Raw genomic sequence first — 17,845 nt, forward strand, 5'->3', positions numbered from 1 at the left:
GATAGTTGGGTCCACCGTGAAGACGGAAAAGAAATTTCGTCCATGCTCCACACTCAACTGAATTTCAAAACGCACCATATTCGACACAATATTGCGTACAAACCACATATACACCTTCACTACTACCCACGCATTCCCCCACCAAGGACACCGAGCAACGAGACGTCGGAACCAGCGCAAAACCTTACAAGACTGTTTCAGTATGATGAACATGAAGCAGAAACTTGTCACGGAGTAACTTCTTACTTCTAAATAATTAATTAACACAGTACTTAATTAAAACTTGTTACTTTAACAAGTTTAAACTTTTCATCACAATGTTGAAAGTGTTGTACATGATGAGCAAGTGGGAATTTTATTAATTTATAAGTAAACGTTAAGGATCTAAATGGAAGTCACAATAAAGGTCTGGAAAAAATCAAACGTCAAAGTGTAATATTCGGAGCAACAATAGTAACTTTTTATTACACAATCATTACTTTAATGTATTCTCGAAGCATTGCTGGAAATCATAGTCTAGCTATGCATACAATTCATAACATTCACGGAGTGGAGCAAAACCTGGAATTAAATAAACAAATATTTTAATTTTATTTATTTACTTTTTAATTGTATAAACTTCCTTTGAGCAAAGGAAAGAGTCCATAATCGTACCTATCTTTAAGAAGGGGGACAAGACGAACTGTAGTAACTTTCGAGGAATATCACTTTTCTTGACGTCGTACAAAATTTTGTCCAATATTCTTTTGAGAAGATTAACTCCATATGTAGATGGAATTATTGGGGATTATCAGTGCGGTTTTAGGCGTAATAGATCGACTATTGATCACATATTTTGTATTCGACAGATAATGGAGAAAAAATGGGAGTATAAGGGTACAGAGCATCAATTATTCATAGATTTAAAAAAGGCATATGACTCGGTTAAGAGAGAAGTTTTATATGATATTCTTATTGAATTTGGTATTCCCAAGAAACTAGTTCGATTAATTAAAATGTGTCTCAGTGAAACATACAGCAGAGTCCGTATAGGTCAGTTTCTATCTGATGCTTTTCAAATTCACTGTGGGCTAAAGCAAGGAGATGTACTATCACCTTTACTTTTTAACTTTGCTCTAGAGTATGCCATTAGGAAAGTCCAGGACAACAGAGAGGGTTTGGAATTGAACGGGTTACATCAGCTGCTTGTCTATGCGGATGACGTGAATATATTAGGAGAAAATCCACAAACGATTAGGGAAAACACGGGGATTTTACTGGAAGCAAGTAAAGAGATATGTTTGGAAGTAAATCCCGAAAAGACAAAGCATATGATTATGTCTCGTGAGGAGAATATTGTACGAAATGGAAATATAAAAATTGGAAATTTATCCTTTGAAGAGGTGGAAAGATTCAAATATCTGGGAGCAACAGTAACAAATGTAAATGATAGTCGGGAGGATATTAAACACAGAATAAATTTGGAAAATGCCTGTTATTATTCGGTTGAGAAGCTTTTATCATCCAGTCTGCTGTCAAAAAATTTGAAAGTTATAATTTATAAAACATCGAATTTTTAAACACCCTGTATATGCTATTTATAATTCATATTAATTTATTAAAAAAGTCTAGCACTAAGACACTTCTTATAACTCCGCATGTGCTTGAAAGATAATTAATTTCTGGAACTTTCTGGCGAGCAACGGGCTTCAAGTGTTAGAGCCACGTAAGTTGAGAGATTAATTATGTATTTTGTGTTGTATGTAACCAAATATAATTATTATAACTGTACATTTTTAAAACCTTGAAAAAAAGAGAAAACTACGAAGAATATACTCGTACGTATATTCTCCATAAATCTAGGTTAGAAAGACAGATCTGTGGAACAATCTCACTGATGAGTTCCTTAAGTTGTACGAGAGAAAGTGGGTAATACCATGTGGAGTACTTGCCGGCATAAATAATGTAAACACTTTGATCATACTTTGCAGAGTGAAGGTAAGGAAACTTGCACTAAAATTTAAGTGTTGCTCCTCAAAGTACAAGGAACCTCATTTGGCAGTCGTGCGAGTGTGCATGTACTCTAAAGTATTTCCTGCGTAAGTCTGGTCTTTGTAACTTTTTAGTGCTTTGTTCTCTCTTGTTAAAATTAGCAGCGGAGTACTGCAGCTTAAAATAATGTTAACACAGAAGATACCACGAGGCTGCAACAAGCAGAATTCACGCCAAGATAACTCACACTTTTAAAATATTATTCTTCGATTCCTCAATATGAAATTCGCGGATTTTGTGTTCACTCTGTTCTCATTGTAACAAAGTTCTTCGCCCAATATATTACACTAAAAATTATTTTGGAAGTAGATAAGACGATACTGAAAACAAAATAAATTAAATTAACGATTTCAATAAAAATAATCAAAATTCGACCTTAAATTAATTTCTGTTTTTTTTTTTTTTTTTTTTTTTTTTGCATTTTTAGATATTGGGATACCAAAATTTCATTTCGATATTGCATTAGGAAGGGCATAAAATTTATTATTAAATGTCGTGAGGCCAAGCCACTCTCTTTATAATCCTTAAATATTACACCACGTGTTCTGAAAATGGTAAAAAATTAGAAATTGTAAAAGTGTGTTAATTATAAAACAGTTATATTACCGGTTGTTCTTTATGGTTGTGAACCTTGGACTGTCACTTTGAGAGAGGAACATAGGTTAAGGGTGTTTGAGAATAAGGTGCTTAGGAAAATATTTGGGGCTAAGAGGGATGAAGTTACAGGAGAATGGAGAAAGTTACACAACACAGAACTGCACGCATTGCATTCTTCTCCTGACATAATTAGGAACATTAAATCCAGACGTTTGAGATGGGCAGGGCATGTAGCACGTATGGGTGAATCCAGAAATGCATATAGAGTGTTAGTTGGGAGGCCGGAGGGAAACAGACCTTTAGGGAGGCCGAGACGTTGATGGGAAGATAATATTAAAATGGATTTGAGGGAGGTGGGATATGATGATAGAGAATGGATTAATCTTGCTCAGGATAGGGACCAATGGCGGGCTTATGTGAGGGCGGCAATGAGCCTCCGGGTTCCTTAAAAGCCAGTAAGTAAGTAAGTAAGTAAGTAAGTAAGTAAGTAAGTAAAAGTATGTAAAAATTAAACAGAAGATGGGGCAGAACATTTTGATATCGGGAATTTGGAGTCTGCGAAGTCAAATTGTTTTTGTAGGTGCTTATTTTAATACGCTTTATCAACTGCTATGGTTATGTAGCGTCTGAGTTAGATGAAGGTGATAAAGCTAGCAAGATGAGTCCAGGGTTCTGCAGGGTAACTTTCATCAGCCCATGTCGAGCTAATAGTCTTATATAATTTTAATTTTTAATTTTATTTCATTTCAGTTTTATTTTCAGATGTTTAAAAATACTATGTTGCCAATATTTAATTTTGAAGTCCCATCACAAATATAAATTGCTCCACGTAACATTTTAACAAATTTGTTGAAATCATTCATCACTGATATGAAGATCTTCTGCATGAACTTTATACTCTATCCTATTTCAACATATTATATCTGCAGTGCTTGGGAAAAGTGACATAAGTCAGTTTCCACAAACCTTTTTTGACAATTTATTGACAACTTACGGAACATCTGCTTGCTTAGAAAATAGTACATTATGCAACGAACCTATAATGTTAGTAATTAAGAATCGAGTATGAATATTTATGAAACGAGCGCAAGCGAGTTTCATAATTTTCATACGAGCTTCTTAATTACCATTATAGGCGAGTTTCATACGACTTTTTATGCTCGACCATATTTCTAACTTGAAATTACCGGTATTCAGATGTATACATTTCATTTGTAACTGACAAGATCGGAAGTGACCTTGTTCTAGCTCGTGAATTGTGAGATGTGCGCAGACGCGAAAGTATTGATTTTTTCCGAGGAACAATGATGTCATTGACCTTGACGTAGTCCCGTTAAACTTAATAATATTATAACCTTGATTATTGAATTCGACATTGAAAAACGAGATGACAAATTGAATTTATTTGAATATTATTTACAATTAACGCTAATTATTATAGTAACAGAACATAACCTTCTGCGACAGTATTGGATTTCCAGCCTCCGTGACTTTTCGCTAATTCTCTTTCGATTGCATATCCGAGAATAATCGATACTTGTGGTTTTATAACGGTACAAAGCTGACCTGTCATTGGCTGAACAGTTGTAACCTGAGTCGTCATTGGCTGAAAGACCTGACCTTTAATGAGTAGGTGTACTTTAATGAGGTCCATTAAAGATCTGCTACCAGGTGTATAATTACTACATTTCGGCATGGTCGAGCATAAAAATACATAAGTATTTCTCCCATTACAATAATTTATACAGAAAAAAATCAAATCGACATAAACCAGTGTGAGTTGTCAATAAATTATCAAAAAAGGTTTGTGAAAACTGACTGATGTCACTTTTCCCGAGCACTGCAGATATATCGTTCATTATTTAGGATACTTAAATATTTATATACGTATTATTGTTGACAGTGTCTTTATCAGCGAGTTCATGTTTCAGACCACTTTCTGACACAGCTCAATTGTTACATCCTACAGTATACCACATTGGCAATCATACAGTATGTGTTCTATTGTTAGTGATGTAATGTGTGTTCCTTATTTAGCACTCGCATTTTATTTTAATGTTAATCTTGTAGCAACTTCTATCAAATTGATCAACCCATAATGGAAAAGTCACATGCATTTACATTAAGGGAATAAAAATGGTATTTCCTGTTAGGGTCTAGTTTCTTCGGAGATACCCGAATACTGTAATCGCGTATGGGTTGTGAAATTTATCAAGAATATAAGATAACTGAAAGTAGTATTTCGTTTGTACTTCACACAAACTGTTTGCCAACATTATCTTTTAAATGTAGCAGGGGCATGTTACGCTCTACGTATATTCTAATCATCTTGCAAAAATTAGGTTAAAACTTATCTAATCACTAAAAGCGGAACTGCAGACTGTAATTAAACACTCAAAGAAGACAGTTATGCCTACGTATATACAGAGTGTCCCAAATTCATGTATACACTCTTTGAAATACTGTTTCACAACAAAGAAATGAGATAGAAATACGATTTTTGCGGTTTATGATTCAGAAGGCAGTGGAAAGCTTGGAAGCATGTTCATCTGTTTATAAACAAACATGGCGGTGCAATTGTCGTTCGATGAACGTAAGTGAAGTGTTATTGGAAAGTGGAGAATGTTGTTGAGGTTCAACGATGTTGGAGGATTCAATTTGGAACACAACCACCAACAAGGTTAACTATCACAAGAATCCGAAACAAGTTTGAAGTCGATGGAACGGTGCAAGATGTGTTGAAAGGGCGGTGCGGAAAAAAGAAAAGTTCCACCGACAACGAGTGTGTTGAAGCAGTCATGCAGGCTTTTGCACAATCCCCAAAGAAGTCAATGAGGCAATGTTCTCGTGAGATTCTTATCAGCAAATCTAGTGTTCATCGAATTTTGCGAGCTCAAAAATGGAAGCCTTACATTCCGAGACTTGTCCACGCACTAAATGAGGACGACCCAGATAGGCGACTGGAATTTTGTGACTGGTTCTTGAACATGTGTGATGAAAGGAAAGATTTTCAAGACTTAATTCTTTGCTCAGATTTATTTATTTATTTATTTATTATTTTGCTAATAATTATAACATAACATATAATATATACAGAAAAAACTTTAGCTCGTCCCTGAAAGAGGAGAACTCGTGCTCAGGGGCGGATTCCTGAATTCAAATTAATAAGTATACAATACAATTTGTCTTATGCCTACTATGCAATTATAGTATATAAATTTAAATTTGCAATTTTTCAATTTTTATAAAATCCACACATAACTTTTTAAATTTAATACTAGAACTATTAGAATTGACAAGATTAGAATATTTAAATATAAATTTATTATATATTCTTGGGCCTAAATTACTACTATGATTAAATATTGTAACAGTGTTGCATTTTGGTTCAAACAATTTTAAAGAATTCATACCTTTTGTTTGATAACTATGAGAATACAATTCAAAATTATTTCGATTTTTATGTATGAATTTTATTAATACAATATAATAAATTTGTCTTACGTTAAGTACATTAAAGTCTAAAAACAAATTTTGAGATGGAAAATCAATAGGTTTATGAAGACATATTTTAATTATTTTCTTCTGTAATAAATAAAGTGGATTAAAATTGGAATTAAATGAGCTATCCCTTCCTATAATTCCATACATAATTACCGATTGAAATAAAGTTAAATATATTATGCGTAATAAACTTATTGACAAGTAATTCCTCAATAAAACAAAATAATATACTATTTTACGTAATTTATTACAAGCCACATATAAACTTAATGGCACAATTAACCGGCACAATTAAGTGTACAGGGCTAGTGAAAAACCACACATCTTTCAAGAAAAGCCCGTCAATCTTCCAGGAGTAACGGTATGGTGTGGTCTGTCCTCCAGAGGAATAATTGGGCCGTACTTTTTCGAAGGGACTGTCACGGGTGAGAAATATCTCCAAATGTTGGAAACCCGATTCCACGTCTTAATGGCTTCTTTGAGAAGGAAAATGGGGTTTACTTTCAACAAGACGGGGCTCCAGCTCACTTTCATGTCAATGTGAGGAACTTTCAATCAGAGATGGATAGGACGAAGAGGAAGTGCTGCGGAGTTCCCACCTCGATCTCCAGATTTAACCCCTCCAGACTTCTACCTATGGGGAGCTCTAAAGGACACAGTGTATGCCACAAAACCACAAACACTGGAGGAACTCAGAGTTCAGATTGAACATGCCTGTAATGATATTCCATTTGAAATAATCAAGTTGGTATGTCGCTCTGTTGTACGTCGTTGTTGGGAGTGTACTGTGGCGGAAAGGGATCATTTTGAACATGTATGGGCTTAAGGAATACAAAACTTCAAAAATCGTATTTCTGTCTCATCTCGTTGCTGAAAAATAGTGTTTCAAAATGTGTATACATCAATTTGGGACACTCTGTATAAGTGTAAAAATATTTATCTAACGACAGTGACATTGAAATCCCTGTTTTCAATGTCGTTTCAGGAAATTCCCTACTATATCTGTGTGCGTGTTTATTAAACGAAAAATAGTGATAAAAAATGAAAGTCTGCTGTTAACTGAGGCATTCATACATTTCTTTTACAACTCTACACTCTACAAACATGCATGGAATTAGCTGCGTATTTATAATAAATATTTCTTAATGTGTATTTCAATTCAATGAAGAGAAAGAGTAAAATATTATACATTTCGACTTCAAGTAGAACGACGGATATCTCATAACTAGGGCTAGGATTTTGATACCTATAAATCATAAAAAATGTCCTAAAACAATGCATATATGACCTAAAAATCTTTCAAAAATGCCCTTAAAATGCCCTAAAAATTGATCTTACATTCTAAAATTGGCTTAGTAGGAAAAGGAATTTTGTGCTACTTAATATTTAGACTAGTAGCCTAATTAAAGTAAATTCTAGTACCAACATTTAAGTTTATTAATTTTACATAATTTTTCTAAGTGGTACACTTTAATTAATTATTTTACGTGATGTAGTTCCCATATAGTCCACCACAAGGCCACTCTTATACGGAATTAGCCAGTATAGAGGAGTCTATATTGAAGGAGTGGTTGGACTGATCCATTACATGGGGTGTACTACGTTAAAATGGCAATATTTGTGTAGAAAAACGATTAAAATATTATACAAAATAATGGGTATTAGCCACCGGCGTAGCTCCGTCAGTTAAAGCGCTTGCCTGCCGATCCGGAATTGCGCTCGGGCGCGGGTTCGATTCCCGCTGGGGCTGATTATCTGGTTGGGTTTTTCCGAGCTTTTTCCTAACCGTAAGGCAAATGTCAGGTAATCTATGGCGAATCCTCAGCCTCATCTCGCCAAATATATACTATCACCAACTCCATCGACGCTAAATAGCCTCGTAGTTGATGCAGCGTCGTTAAATAACCAAGTAAAAAATAAAGGGTATTAATGGACAAAATATGTAGACAAAATATTAGAGGAAATAAACATTATTTTATATTAATAATGGGGATTTGTGGCCAAAATTAAATGAAAATGCCTCAAAAATGTCCGAATAACACAAAAGATGCTCTTATGAGTTGAAACAGGCAAAACATGCAAAAAAATGCCCTAACAAATATGTCTTAAAACACTCAGTTTATCACATAACATATAAATACTAAAGCGGCTATGTTTCTGGCTTACTAGAAAAAAGATGCAATTTCATCAAAATCCTAGCCCTACTCATAACTATAAACTTTATTTGCAGTATTTCCACGAAAAAAGAAAAGCGTTAAGTAAGGACCTATAAACATTTTTTTTCTGAACCGAAATCCCTATGTAAACTCCAAGAACAATCTAAAGAAAAAATGTAGGCCTACACTCAAACAAAAGAATTTTGCAAACTCGTAGAACTAAACGAGATAAACAATATTTTCCTTTTCATCTGTACGAATTTAAGAATCCCAGCAACCGATCCTGTAAAAGTGCGTAAAAATTAAACAGGAGATAGGGGCAGAACGTTTTGATATCGGGAACTTGGAGTCTGCGACGTCAAATTATTTTTGTAGTCGGTTATATTATGACGCTGTATCAACTGCAATGATTATGTAGCGTCTGAGTTAGATAATGATAATACTAGCGAGATGAGTCCAGGGTTCAACGTCGAAAGTTACTCTGCTCTTAATCGATTGAGGGAAAACTCCGGAAAAATCCCAACCAGGTAACTCGTCCCAACCAGGATTTGAACCAGGGCCCCCTAGTTTCACGGTCAAACGTGCTAGTCGTTACTCCACAGCGATGGATCGCGAAGTCAGATTAAGGAGATCTGAACTTAAACATGTCTATAGCTATCTCTTACTGTATTCCATATTATCTACATTTATTATTAACACTTATTTACAATGTACACTTTATTTTTATTATGTACATTTATTTACAATTGAACCGATTATTTTTGAAAGGACACATGTCCACTTTTGTCAATTTTACAGGAGAAGCAAAAAACTGTTTATTTTGCTAACGGTACTTTGTAGTGTAATCAGATATTTTTTATTCGACGACAAAGGTGTAAAGCTACATTTACAAGCATAAGCTGATGGTAACATCACTAAAACTTAACTGTAAAAACATAATATTTATGATGGACTTATGCCCTTTTAATAATAAACAGTAAGTAAAACATAATGAAATTAATTTTCATGCCCTTAAATGTGTTTGAATTATTACTGACTAACAAATACTTAAGAATTTAACTGTTAAGAGCATTATTTTGCTGGGAATATCTCTTATTTCTGAAATAAAGCAATTTAAAAGAATAAAAGCTTTTAAGTTTCTTCAATAAACACTTCCTCTGAAGTTTCCAGTCATCTTCATTGTTTTTCCTTTTATTGGCCACTGGAGAATTTCTTCATAAAATTGAAGATATTCAGGAAGTACATACTGCATAAATTTGCTGACATTTTGAACTTTCTTCTTATGTATTGAAACTTTTCCATAATGTGATTTACTTTCAAGTAGTTTCAAGTCATTAGGATGCATCGCATTAGTTCTCTGCAGTAACTTGAATGTGTGTGTCGTTATTTCATGAATATGCAACTATTATACCCAGCATCAAAATCATAATTGAATATTGTCAAATTTGAAAGTATATTTTCTGATCTTTAGGCACTCGTTTTCCTAATGAATTCAACTACGCGCCATTTTGTAACTGTTATAAACAAAGAATGGAATCATTAGATTTTATATTTTACTTCATGCAAAGAATGATGGGAAAATAATAAAGGATTCAATTAACATTTATAATTATTTACATTTTTCAATGATTAGTTAGTAATGGGCCTATTATGTGGCCCTCTCGCTCACCGGACCTTAATCTCTTAGAATTCTTATTGTGGGGACAATTAAATTGTTTAGTTCATGATATTTCAGTGGTTGATGTGGGAACTTAGCAACAACGTATTTCTTAAGCATGTGAAACAATTCCCTGAACGCCTGGGATGTTGGTTCGTGAACGACGTCAAACTACCATCGTGCCCAGGCCTGTATTCAGATGGGAGGATCGCATTTCGAACGTCTACTCTGACGGATTGTATATAAGGAAAGGATTCTTTCTAGCTTTGAAATGCTTCTGTTGCGGACATATTGAATTTCTACATTCTTTTATGTGAAGAACCAATTCCTAAAGTTTGTTCATTAATCTAAGTAATTGGGAACGTCATTAAATAAAATACCGCTACTAAAACTCTCATACTTCATCCGTAATTTTTAAGAACCTTAAATGTGTCTATAAATACAATTTTAAACACAAAAACATCTACCAGACTACTCTAATTGTTACCATTAGCTCAGCAGTCCATGAAACATAGCTATTATATCTCTGGGTATTAAATACTAATATTTTATATCATTTCCTCGCCATAACGTCGTTCTGAATCTGTTAAATCTGTAATAAATATCTGACGTCAAACTAACTCGAGTTTAATTTCATGCTAATTTTATTTACATCGTACGTCGTAAAACTTTCCTACGGACATTGACTTCCCAGTAACGAAGCTGCCGTTAAAATCAGCACGTGAGGGGGCCATAAAAATAATTTACGTCCCGTTTTGAAGTCTTGTAAACACTGAAATAAATACATTAGCATGCGGATCGAATGACAGAAATTATAATCGAGATGGACGCCATTCACGACAAAAGTTATTACCAGGGAGAGAAACTTAGTGCTCGACGAGAGAGAGAAAGAGAGATATATGTGTTTTCAGGTTAACTGTGTTCTGTAGTCGTGGGTCATGATCCGTTGAACTACTATGCCTTAGTTGTTCCTAAGATGGTGTAAAACGCAATTTATTGTTTTCCGTTTACTTGTTTTGTGTTGCAGTCGACGAGTAACTCACATCATGGGCTAGAGATCACAGAATTTTGCACTAATTTAGAAAAGAAAATCGTATATATTATTATAATGTACCAAAGTACATATGATATTTCCATGCAGATATTCTGCGTCATCATACGAAGAAAGAGTAATGGAACGGAGAAAAATTCTCTCCGGCGCCGGGATTTGAACCCGGGTTTACAGCTCTACGTGCTGACGCTTTATCCACTAAGCCACACCGGATTCCACCCCGGCGTCGGAAGAATCGTCTCAGTTTTAAGTTCCAACTCTTGGGTTCCCTCTAGTGGCTGCCCTCTGCACTACGTCATAGATATCTATGAACCTAGGACCGAAGTCCACACATGTGCTGAGGTGCACTCGTAATGAGTGACTAGTTGGCCGGGATCCGACGGAATAAGCGCAGTCTTAAATCACGAAGTGATTTACGCATATCATATATATTATTTTAATGTACCGAAGTACATATGATATTTCCATGCAGATATTCTGCGTCATCATACGAAGAAAGAGTAATGGAACGGAGAAAAATTCTCTCCGGCGCCGGGATTTGAACCCAGGTTTTCAGCTCTACGTGCTGACGCTTTATCCACTAAGCCACACCGGATTCCACCCCGGCGTCGGAAGAATCGTCTCAGTTTTAAGTTCCAACTCTTGGGTTCCCTCTAGTGGCCGCCCTCTGCACTACGTCATAGATATCTATGAACCTAGGACCGAAGTCCACACATGTGCTGAGGTGCACTCGTAATGAGTGACTAGTTGGCCGGGATCCGACGGAATAAGCGCCGTCTTAAATCACGAAGTGATTTACGCATATCATATATATTATTTTAATGTACCGAAGTACATATGATATTTCCATGCAGATATTCTGCGTCATCATACGAAGAAAGAGTAATGGAACGGAGAAAAATTCTCTCCGGCGCCGGGATTTGAACCCAGGTTTTCAGCTCTACGTGCTGACGCTTTATCCACTAAGCCACACCGGATTCCACCCCGGCGTCGGAAGAATCGTCTCAGTTTTAAGTTCCAACTCTTGGGTTCCTCCGTCGGATCCCGGCCAACTAGTCACTCATTACGAGTGCACCTCAGCACATGTGTGGACTTCGGTCCTAGGTTCATAGATATCTATGACGTAGTGCAGAGGGCGGCCACTAGAGGGAACCCAAGAGTTAGAACTTAAAACTGAGACGATTCTTCCGACGCCGGGGTGGAATCCGGTGTGGCTTAGTGGATAAAGCGTCAGCACGTAGAGCTGAAAACCCGGGTTCAAATCCCGGCGCCGGAGAGAATTTTTCTCCGTTCCATTACTCTTCCTTCGAAAGAAAATCGTGATAAATATATTATATTTTGCGTTTTATCTACAATTAGTTGTAAGATAATCGCAATAGTTTCGTATAAGTTGGAAATGGATTTTTAAGTGAAAAATAACCCTGTATTAGCGTATTAGGAGTCATAATAACGACAAAAAAGGTTTCATACAACACTTTGTTCTATATATTAAAATTAAACACAAATTTATATCACTGAGGAAAACATTCCTTGTATTATGTAGCATCTGGTGTTTTTATTTGTGGAATAAAAGCATATTAGTTTCTTTCATTCTGCGCCTAACGTCACTAACACTTAAATTATATTTTGAGAAAAACCTTTCTGCGTCAACAGATGCACACTTTGTCCATTCATTAGCAAGTTTCTGTCTGCCATCTTGTCTTCTCGAGCATCTTCCCAACACGTAGTTCTAATGTTCGCCACCCACGACGTCGGGCGCTGATCATCTTATTTGATCCTCCTTCCGTCAGATGGTGCTGACTGCAGTTTCGCATCCTATTATATATTTATCCATGCTAATATATTCATTCTACGCTTCATGTCATTATGTGAAAATCTGTGTCTCTACCTCTTCCTCGCCACCGTTGACCATGACTCTACTCATCTATACTACTAATAAATTTGTAGCCAAAATGTTTCTGATAATTTTCGATTTTCCAAAAATAATTGGTGTTAACATATATAATTAACCACCCTGAAATCGAAAATCGCTTTTTTGAAATTTTTGTTTGTATGTCTGTCTGTCTGTCAGTCTGGATGTTTGTTACCTTTTCACGCGATAATGGCTGAACCGATTTATATGAAAATTGTAATATAAATTAAGTTCGTTGTAACTTAGATTTTAGGCTACATGGCATTCAAAATACTTTATTTAATAGGGGGGGTTATAAGATGGCCTGAAATAAATAAATCGAAATATCTCGCCTATTATTAATTTTCATGAAAAATATTACATAACAAACGTTTCTTTAAAAATAATTTCCGATAAGTTTTAATCTATACACAATTTTGATAGGACTGATATTTAATGAGATAAATGATTTTTAAAATTAATGTAACAACGCCATCTTTAGGGCCTGTAATGAAATAAAAAAATGACTTCGTCTATAAGGGATCTTGGACAAAAACAGTCGAAAGCTATTAAACATAGCCTAAGAGAATGTTTCTGTGTTTGTATGAAGTAATATTGGAAGCTAATTAATTCTTTAATTGTTATTTCACCATTGGAAAGTGTAGTTTCTCTAGATGGACGTAATTCTACAATGTTATTACAGAAACTTCTGAAACATATAGCAAGTAATATAAAGTATATACATTAAAAGTAAATTATATGTCAATCTTCATTAAACTATGGTTGCATGTAATAATAATTAAGAAACATGTTAAAGGAATTATCATTGCACTAAATGAGTGGTCTCTGGACTAAAATGACCGCATTTTAATTATTTAAATAGTACAATTTAAATTAAGTAACATATTAAACGATTTATCTTTCTATCAAACACGAATGTTCCCTGGATCAAACGTCCTATTTTAATTATGTAATTACTTTATATTTATTTCTAACAGGTGCAGCGGAGCGCACGGGTACGGCTAGTACTATAATAAACAAATCCGTATCTATGGTCAAGCGACAGCAAACGTGTTTCATCGGACACTAAGTTCGCTCCCTGGTTATTACTTTTAGGTTGCTTTATAACCTTCATAAACACAACTCCTGCCTTCGTGCGATGCATTGCAAATTGTCGAGTGTGACTCACGTCTTACACGGTACACGATACTGTCCGACAATATTGCCTGCATGTACTACGCAAGACAACAAATCATATCCGATATTTATGTCTTAGTGTCGCCTATCCTTCTTCAGCCTGTGCTTGAAATAGAAATTACTAACTTAATTTTAATATCAATAATAATAAAAATAAAAAAGAAAATAATAGTAGACCTAATAGTAATAGTAATAATTTATAATTTATTTATTTATTGATATTTATGTGCTGGACAACAGCCATTGGCCAATAAAAGTCCAGCACAGTGATACAAATAATACATTAAAATGAACAACTATGGTACAAATTAAATACTTACTTACTTACTGGCTTTTAAGGAACCCGGAGGTTCATTGCCGCCCTCACATAAGCCCGCCATTGGTCCCTATCCTGGCAAGATTAATCCATTCTCTATCATCATATCCCACCTCCCTCAAATCCATTTTAATATTATCTTCCCATCTACGTCACGGCCTCCCCAAAGGTCTTTTGCCCTCCGGCCTCCCAACTAACACTCTATATGCATTTCTGGATTCGCCCATACGTGCTACATGTCCTGCCCATCTCAAACGTCTGGATTTTATGGTCCATGTCTGGTGAAGTATACAATGCGTGCAGCTATGCGTTGTGTAACTTTCTCCATTCTCCTGTAACTTTATCCCTCTTAGCCCCAAATATTTTCCTAAGAACCTTATTCTCAAACATCCTTAATCTCTGTTCCTCTCTCAAAGTGAGAATCCAAGTTTCACAACCATAAAGAACAACCGGTAATATAACTGTTTTATAAATTCTAACTTTCAGATTTTTTTGACAGAAGAGTAGATGACAAAAGCTTCTCAACCGAATAATAACACGCATTTCCCATATTTATTCTGCGTTAATTTCCTCCCGAGTGTCATTTATGTTTGTTATTGTTGCTCCAAGGTATTTGAATTTTTCCACCTCTTCGAAGGATAAATCTCCAATTTTTATAGTCCCATTTCGTACAATATTCTCGTCACGAGACATAATCATATACTTTGTCTTTTCGGGATTTACTTCCAACCCTATCGCTTTACTTGCTTCAAGTAGAATTTCCGTGTTTGCCCTAATCGTTTGTGGATTTTCTCCTAACATATTCACGTCATCCGCATAGACAAGCAGCTGATGTAACCCGTTCAATTCCAAACCCTATGTGTTATCCTGAACTTTCCTAATGGCATATTCTAGAGCGAAGTTAAAAAGTAAAGGTGATAGTGCATCTCCCTACAAATTAAATACTTATGTTAACAACAAAATAAAGAACATAGATTACAATAATTAATTTACAAGAATTAAAACTATAAAATATTAGGCAAAGGAGTTGATTCGTACTACCAATTTGTGTATAAGGATTATGCAAATAATATTAGCAAAGACATTGCCATATTCTAATACTTCTAAACATTGAATGGATCGAAATCGCCTACATGTAAGTTAGCATTTTTAACACATCTGGAGACCGGCGGGGAAGATTTAGAATTTCTAATATAGAAGAATTTGTGATGTCTCATGTCCTTCATAGGAATACGAGGGCTGACACTGTTTAAGAAAGATTGACAATTAATGTCACCTTTAAGGACCTTACATAAGAATAAGTAATCGAGATCATGACGTCTGGCATACAGGCTTCGACATTTAAAGTGCTTGCATTTTTGATCATAGTTATACTCAGAGTTATTAGGCAGGAATCGGTACGAACATAATGAAATAAATTTCCTTTGAATATTCTCCAGTTTTGCCGAATCAAAACTAGTAATAGAGTTCCAAACTACAGATGCATATTCGAGTTTCGATCTGACTGATGTATAGTATAGTATAGTATAGTATTAAAAGAGATTCAGGTGTTGAAAAAGAATAAGTAATTGACCGAATTATTCCTAACATTTTTATTGCATGGTTATAAATGTAATCAATGTGGTTGTGAAAATATAATTTATTGTCAATTAATACACCGAGGTCTCTAATACAATCTTTTCTGTTAATTAATACATTTTTTAGATGATAGTTTTATTTTAGTGTAAAGGTTTTCCTTGAAAATGATATTACGTAAGTTTTGGATTCATTAATCATCATCCCGTTATCAACTGACCAATTGGTAATAATAATAATAATAATAATAATAATAATAATAATAATAATAATAATAATAGAGAGCAAAGGCTAATAAAGATGTCTCGGTCTCTTATAGGGTCAAAACCCTGATAGAACTGATATTTAAACACTTGCGGTGAATTTCGGTAAAGTCCGGAGGGCATAATTAGTCAAATCCACTCTCCTCACCTCCACGCTGGTGCCCCCTGGGATCTTTTAAGATGCGAAAAAGTGACTGGTGTACGGGAAGCTACCACATTTAGCTTTCCCAAGAAAAAGTGTTAACATAGCATGATGAGTATTTCCACCGTAAAAGATTCCAGCACTTACTAGTCTCTTCCTTAGTTCTTTTTCCAGAGATTCGCGGAAGATGCTCCTTTTTCCATTAAACGCTTTCTTTGCCATTGCTATCCTCCTTTTGACTTCCCGGCAGCAGCTCATGTTACTGCTTATAGTAAACCCCAAGCATTTGAAGCTGTCCACTTGCTCTACAGCCTCATTTAGAATTCGCACGTTTACCTTCCTTATTTTTCTTTCGATAATCATGGTCTTCGTTTTTTCCAGGTTATTTCACTTCTACACCGTTCGATAATGATTATAAAAATTTGAATGATATGTCTAGAAGTCAATATAACATTTTCTAGGCTCCCTTTTCTTTCAACGTACACGTTCAATTGACGCATTGCGAAAGTATTTGATAGTCTTGCTACGTCTCAAGTCAGGCGCAACAAATTGGGAGAGTGAAAATAAATTATCAGCATGTAATCGTATAACACGAACAAGGTTGTATATAAGCTTATTTTTCTAGATGGGTGCACAGTTAGAGGAATCTGGGATAGGCGAAAGGCTGCAGCAGGAAAACGAGATGTCTATTACAACAGTCCTTACGTTAGGAGGGTTGCTGTTAAAGATGATGTTAGCAACTGCTTCGAACTTTCCTTACAATCAAGAAGCCGAAAGAACAGAAGAAAATCGCCTCTACAACTTTACGTTTCCTCGAAGTTTTCTCATAGGAACGGCTTCTGCAGCCTACCAGTATGAGGGCGCGTGGAATTTGGGAGGTAGGCACATACAACCGTATCTTTCTTTTAAAATAGCCACGGTAATTAATTTTACATACGAGTTAAGAAAAATGATAGGGACTTCTAACAAATTCATCAGATATAAAATCCAACTCATAAGTGGCCTACATACATAGAAAGATAATGTAAAATTAAATTCAAATACAAAAATTGTTATCAATACTAAATGTGAAACACAAAAACCAGCTTGCAGGGGAATGATACTCCTGAATAGTCCATTCTTTATCTCTAATATTCTTTTACCTTTAAAAATTCAAGAATAATGATATCTTACAAACAATTTCAAATTAGTGTAACTCTGAAAATATTAATTTACTAGCCGTACCCGTGCGCTCCGCTGCACCAATTAGAAATAAATATAAAGTAATTACATAATTAAAATAGGACATTTGATCCAGGGAACATTCGTGTTTGATAGAAGGATAAATCGTTTAATATGTTACTTAATTTAAATTGCATCCAAATAATTAAAATGCGATCATTTTGGTCCAGAGACACCCATTTGGTGCAATGACAATTATTCCTTTAACCTGTTTCTTAATTGTGATTATATGCAACCATAGTTT

At 35.0% G+C, this 17,845-nt stretch overlaps 1 protein-coding gene across 1 annotated transcript in view; it reads left to right on the forward strand.

Annotated features, from left to right (window-relative positions):
* Window positions 1-17,024: 17,024 nt before the first annotated feature.
* Window positions 17,025-17,845, forward strand: part of LOC138699420 (myrosinase 1-like) — a 64,392-nt gene continuing 63,571 nt past the window's right edge. The window contains exon 1 of the mRNA XM_069825281.1: window positions 17,025-17,258. Coding sequence (XP_069681382.1) covers window positions 17,063-17,258 — 196 coding nt within the window. The 5' untranslated portion in view covers window positions 17,025-17,062. The remainder of the gene's footprint in view (window positions 17,259-17,845) is intronic.

Source organism: Periplaneta americana, chromosome 5 (genome assembly GCF_040183065.1).
Source record: "Periplaneta americana isolate PAMFEO1 chromosome 5, P.americana_PAMFEO1_priV1, whole genome shotgun sequence".
Classification (NCBI taxonomy): Eukaryota; Metazoa; Arthropoda; class Insecta; order Blattodea; family Blattidae; genus Periplaneta; species Periplaneta americana.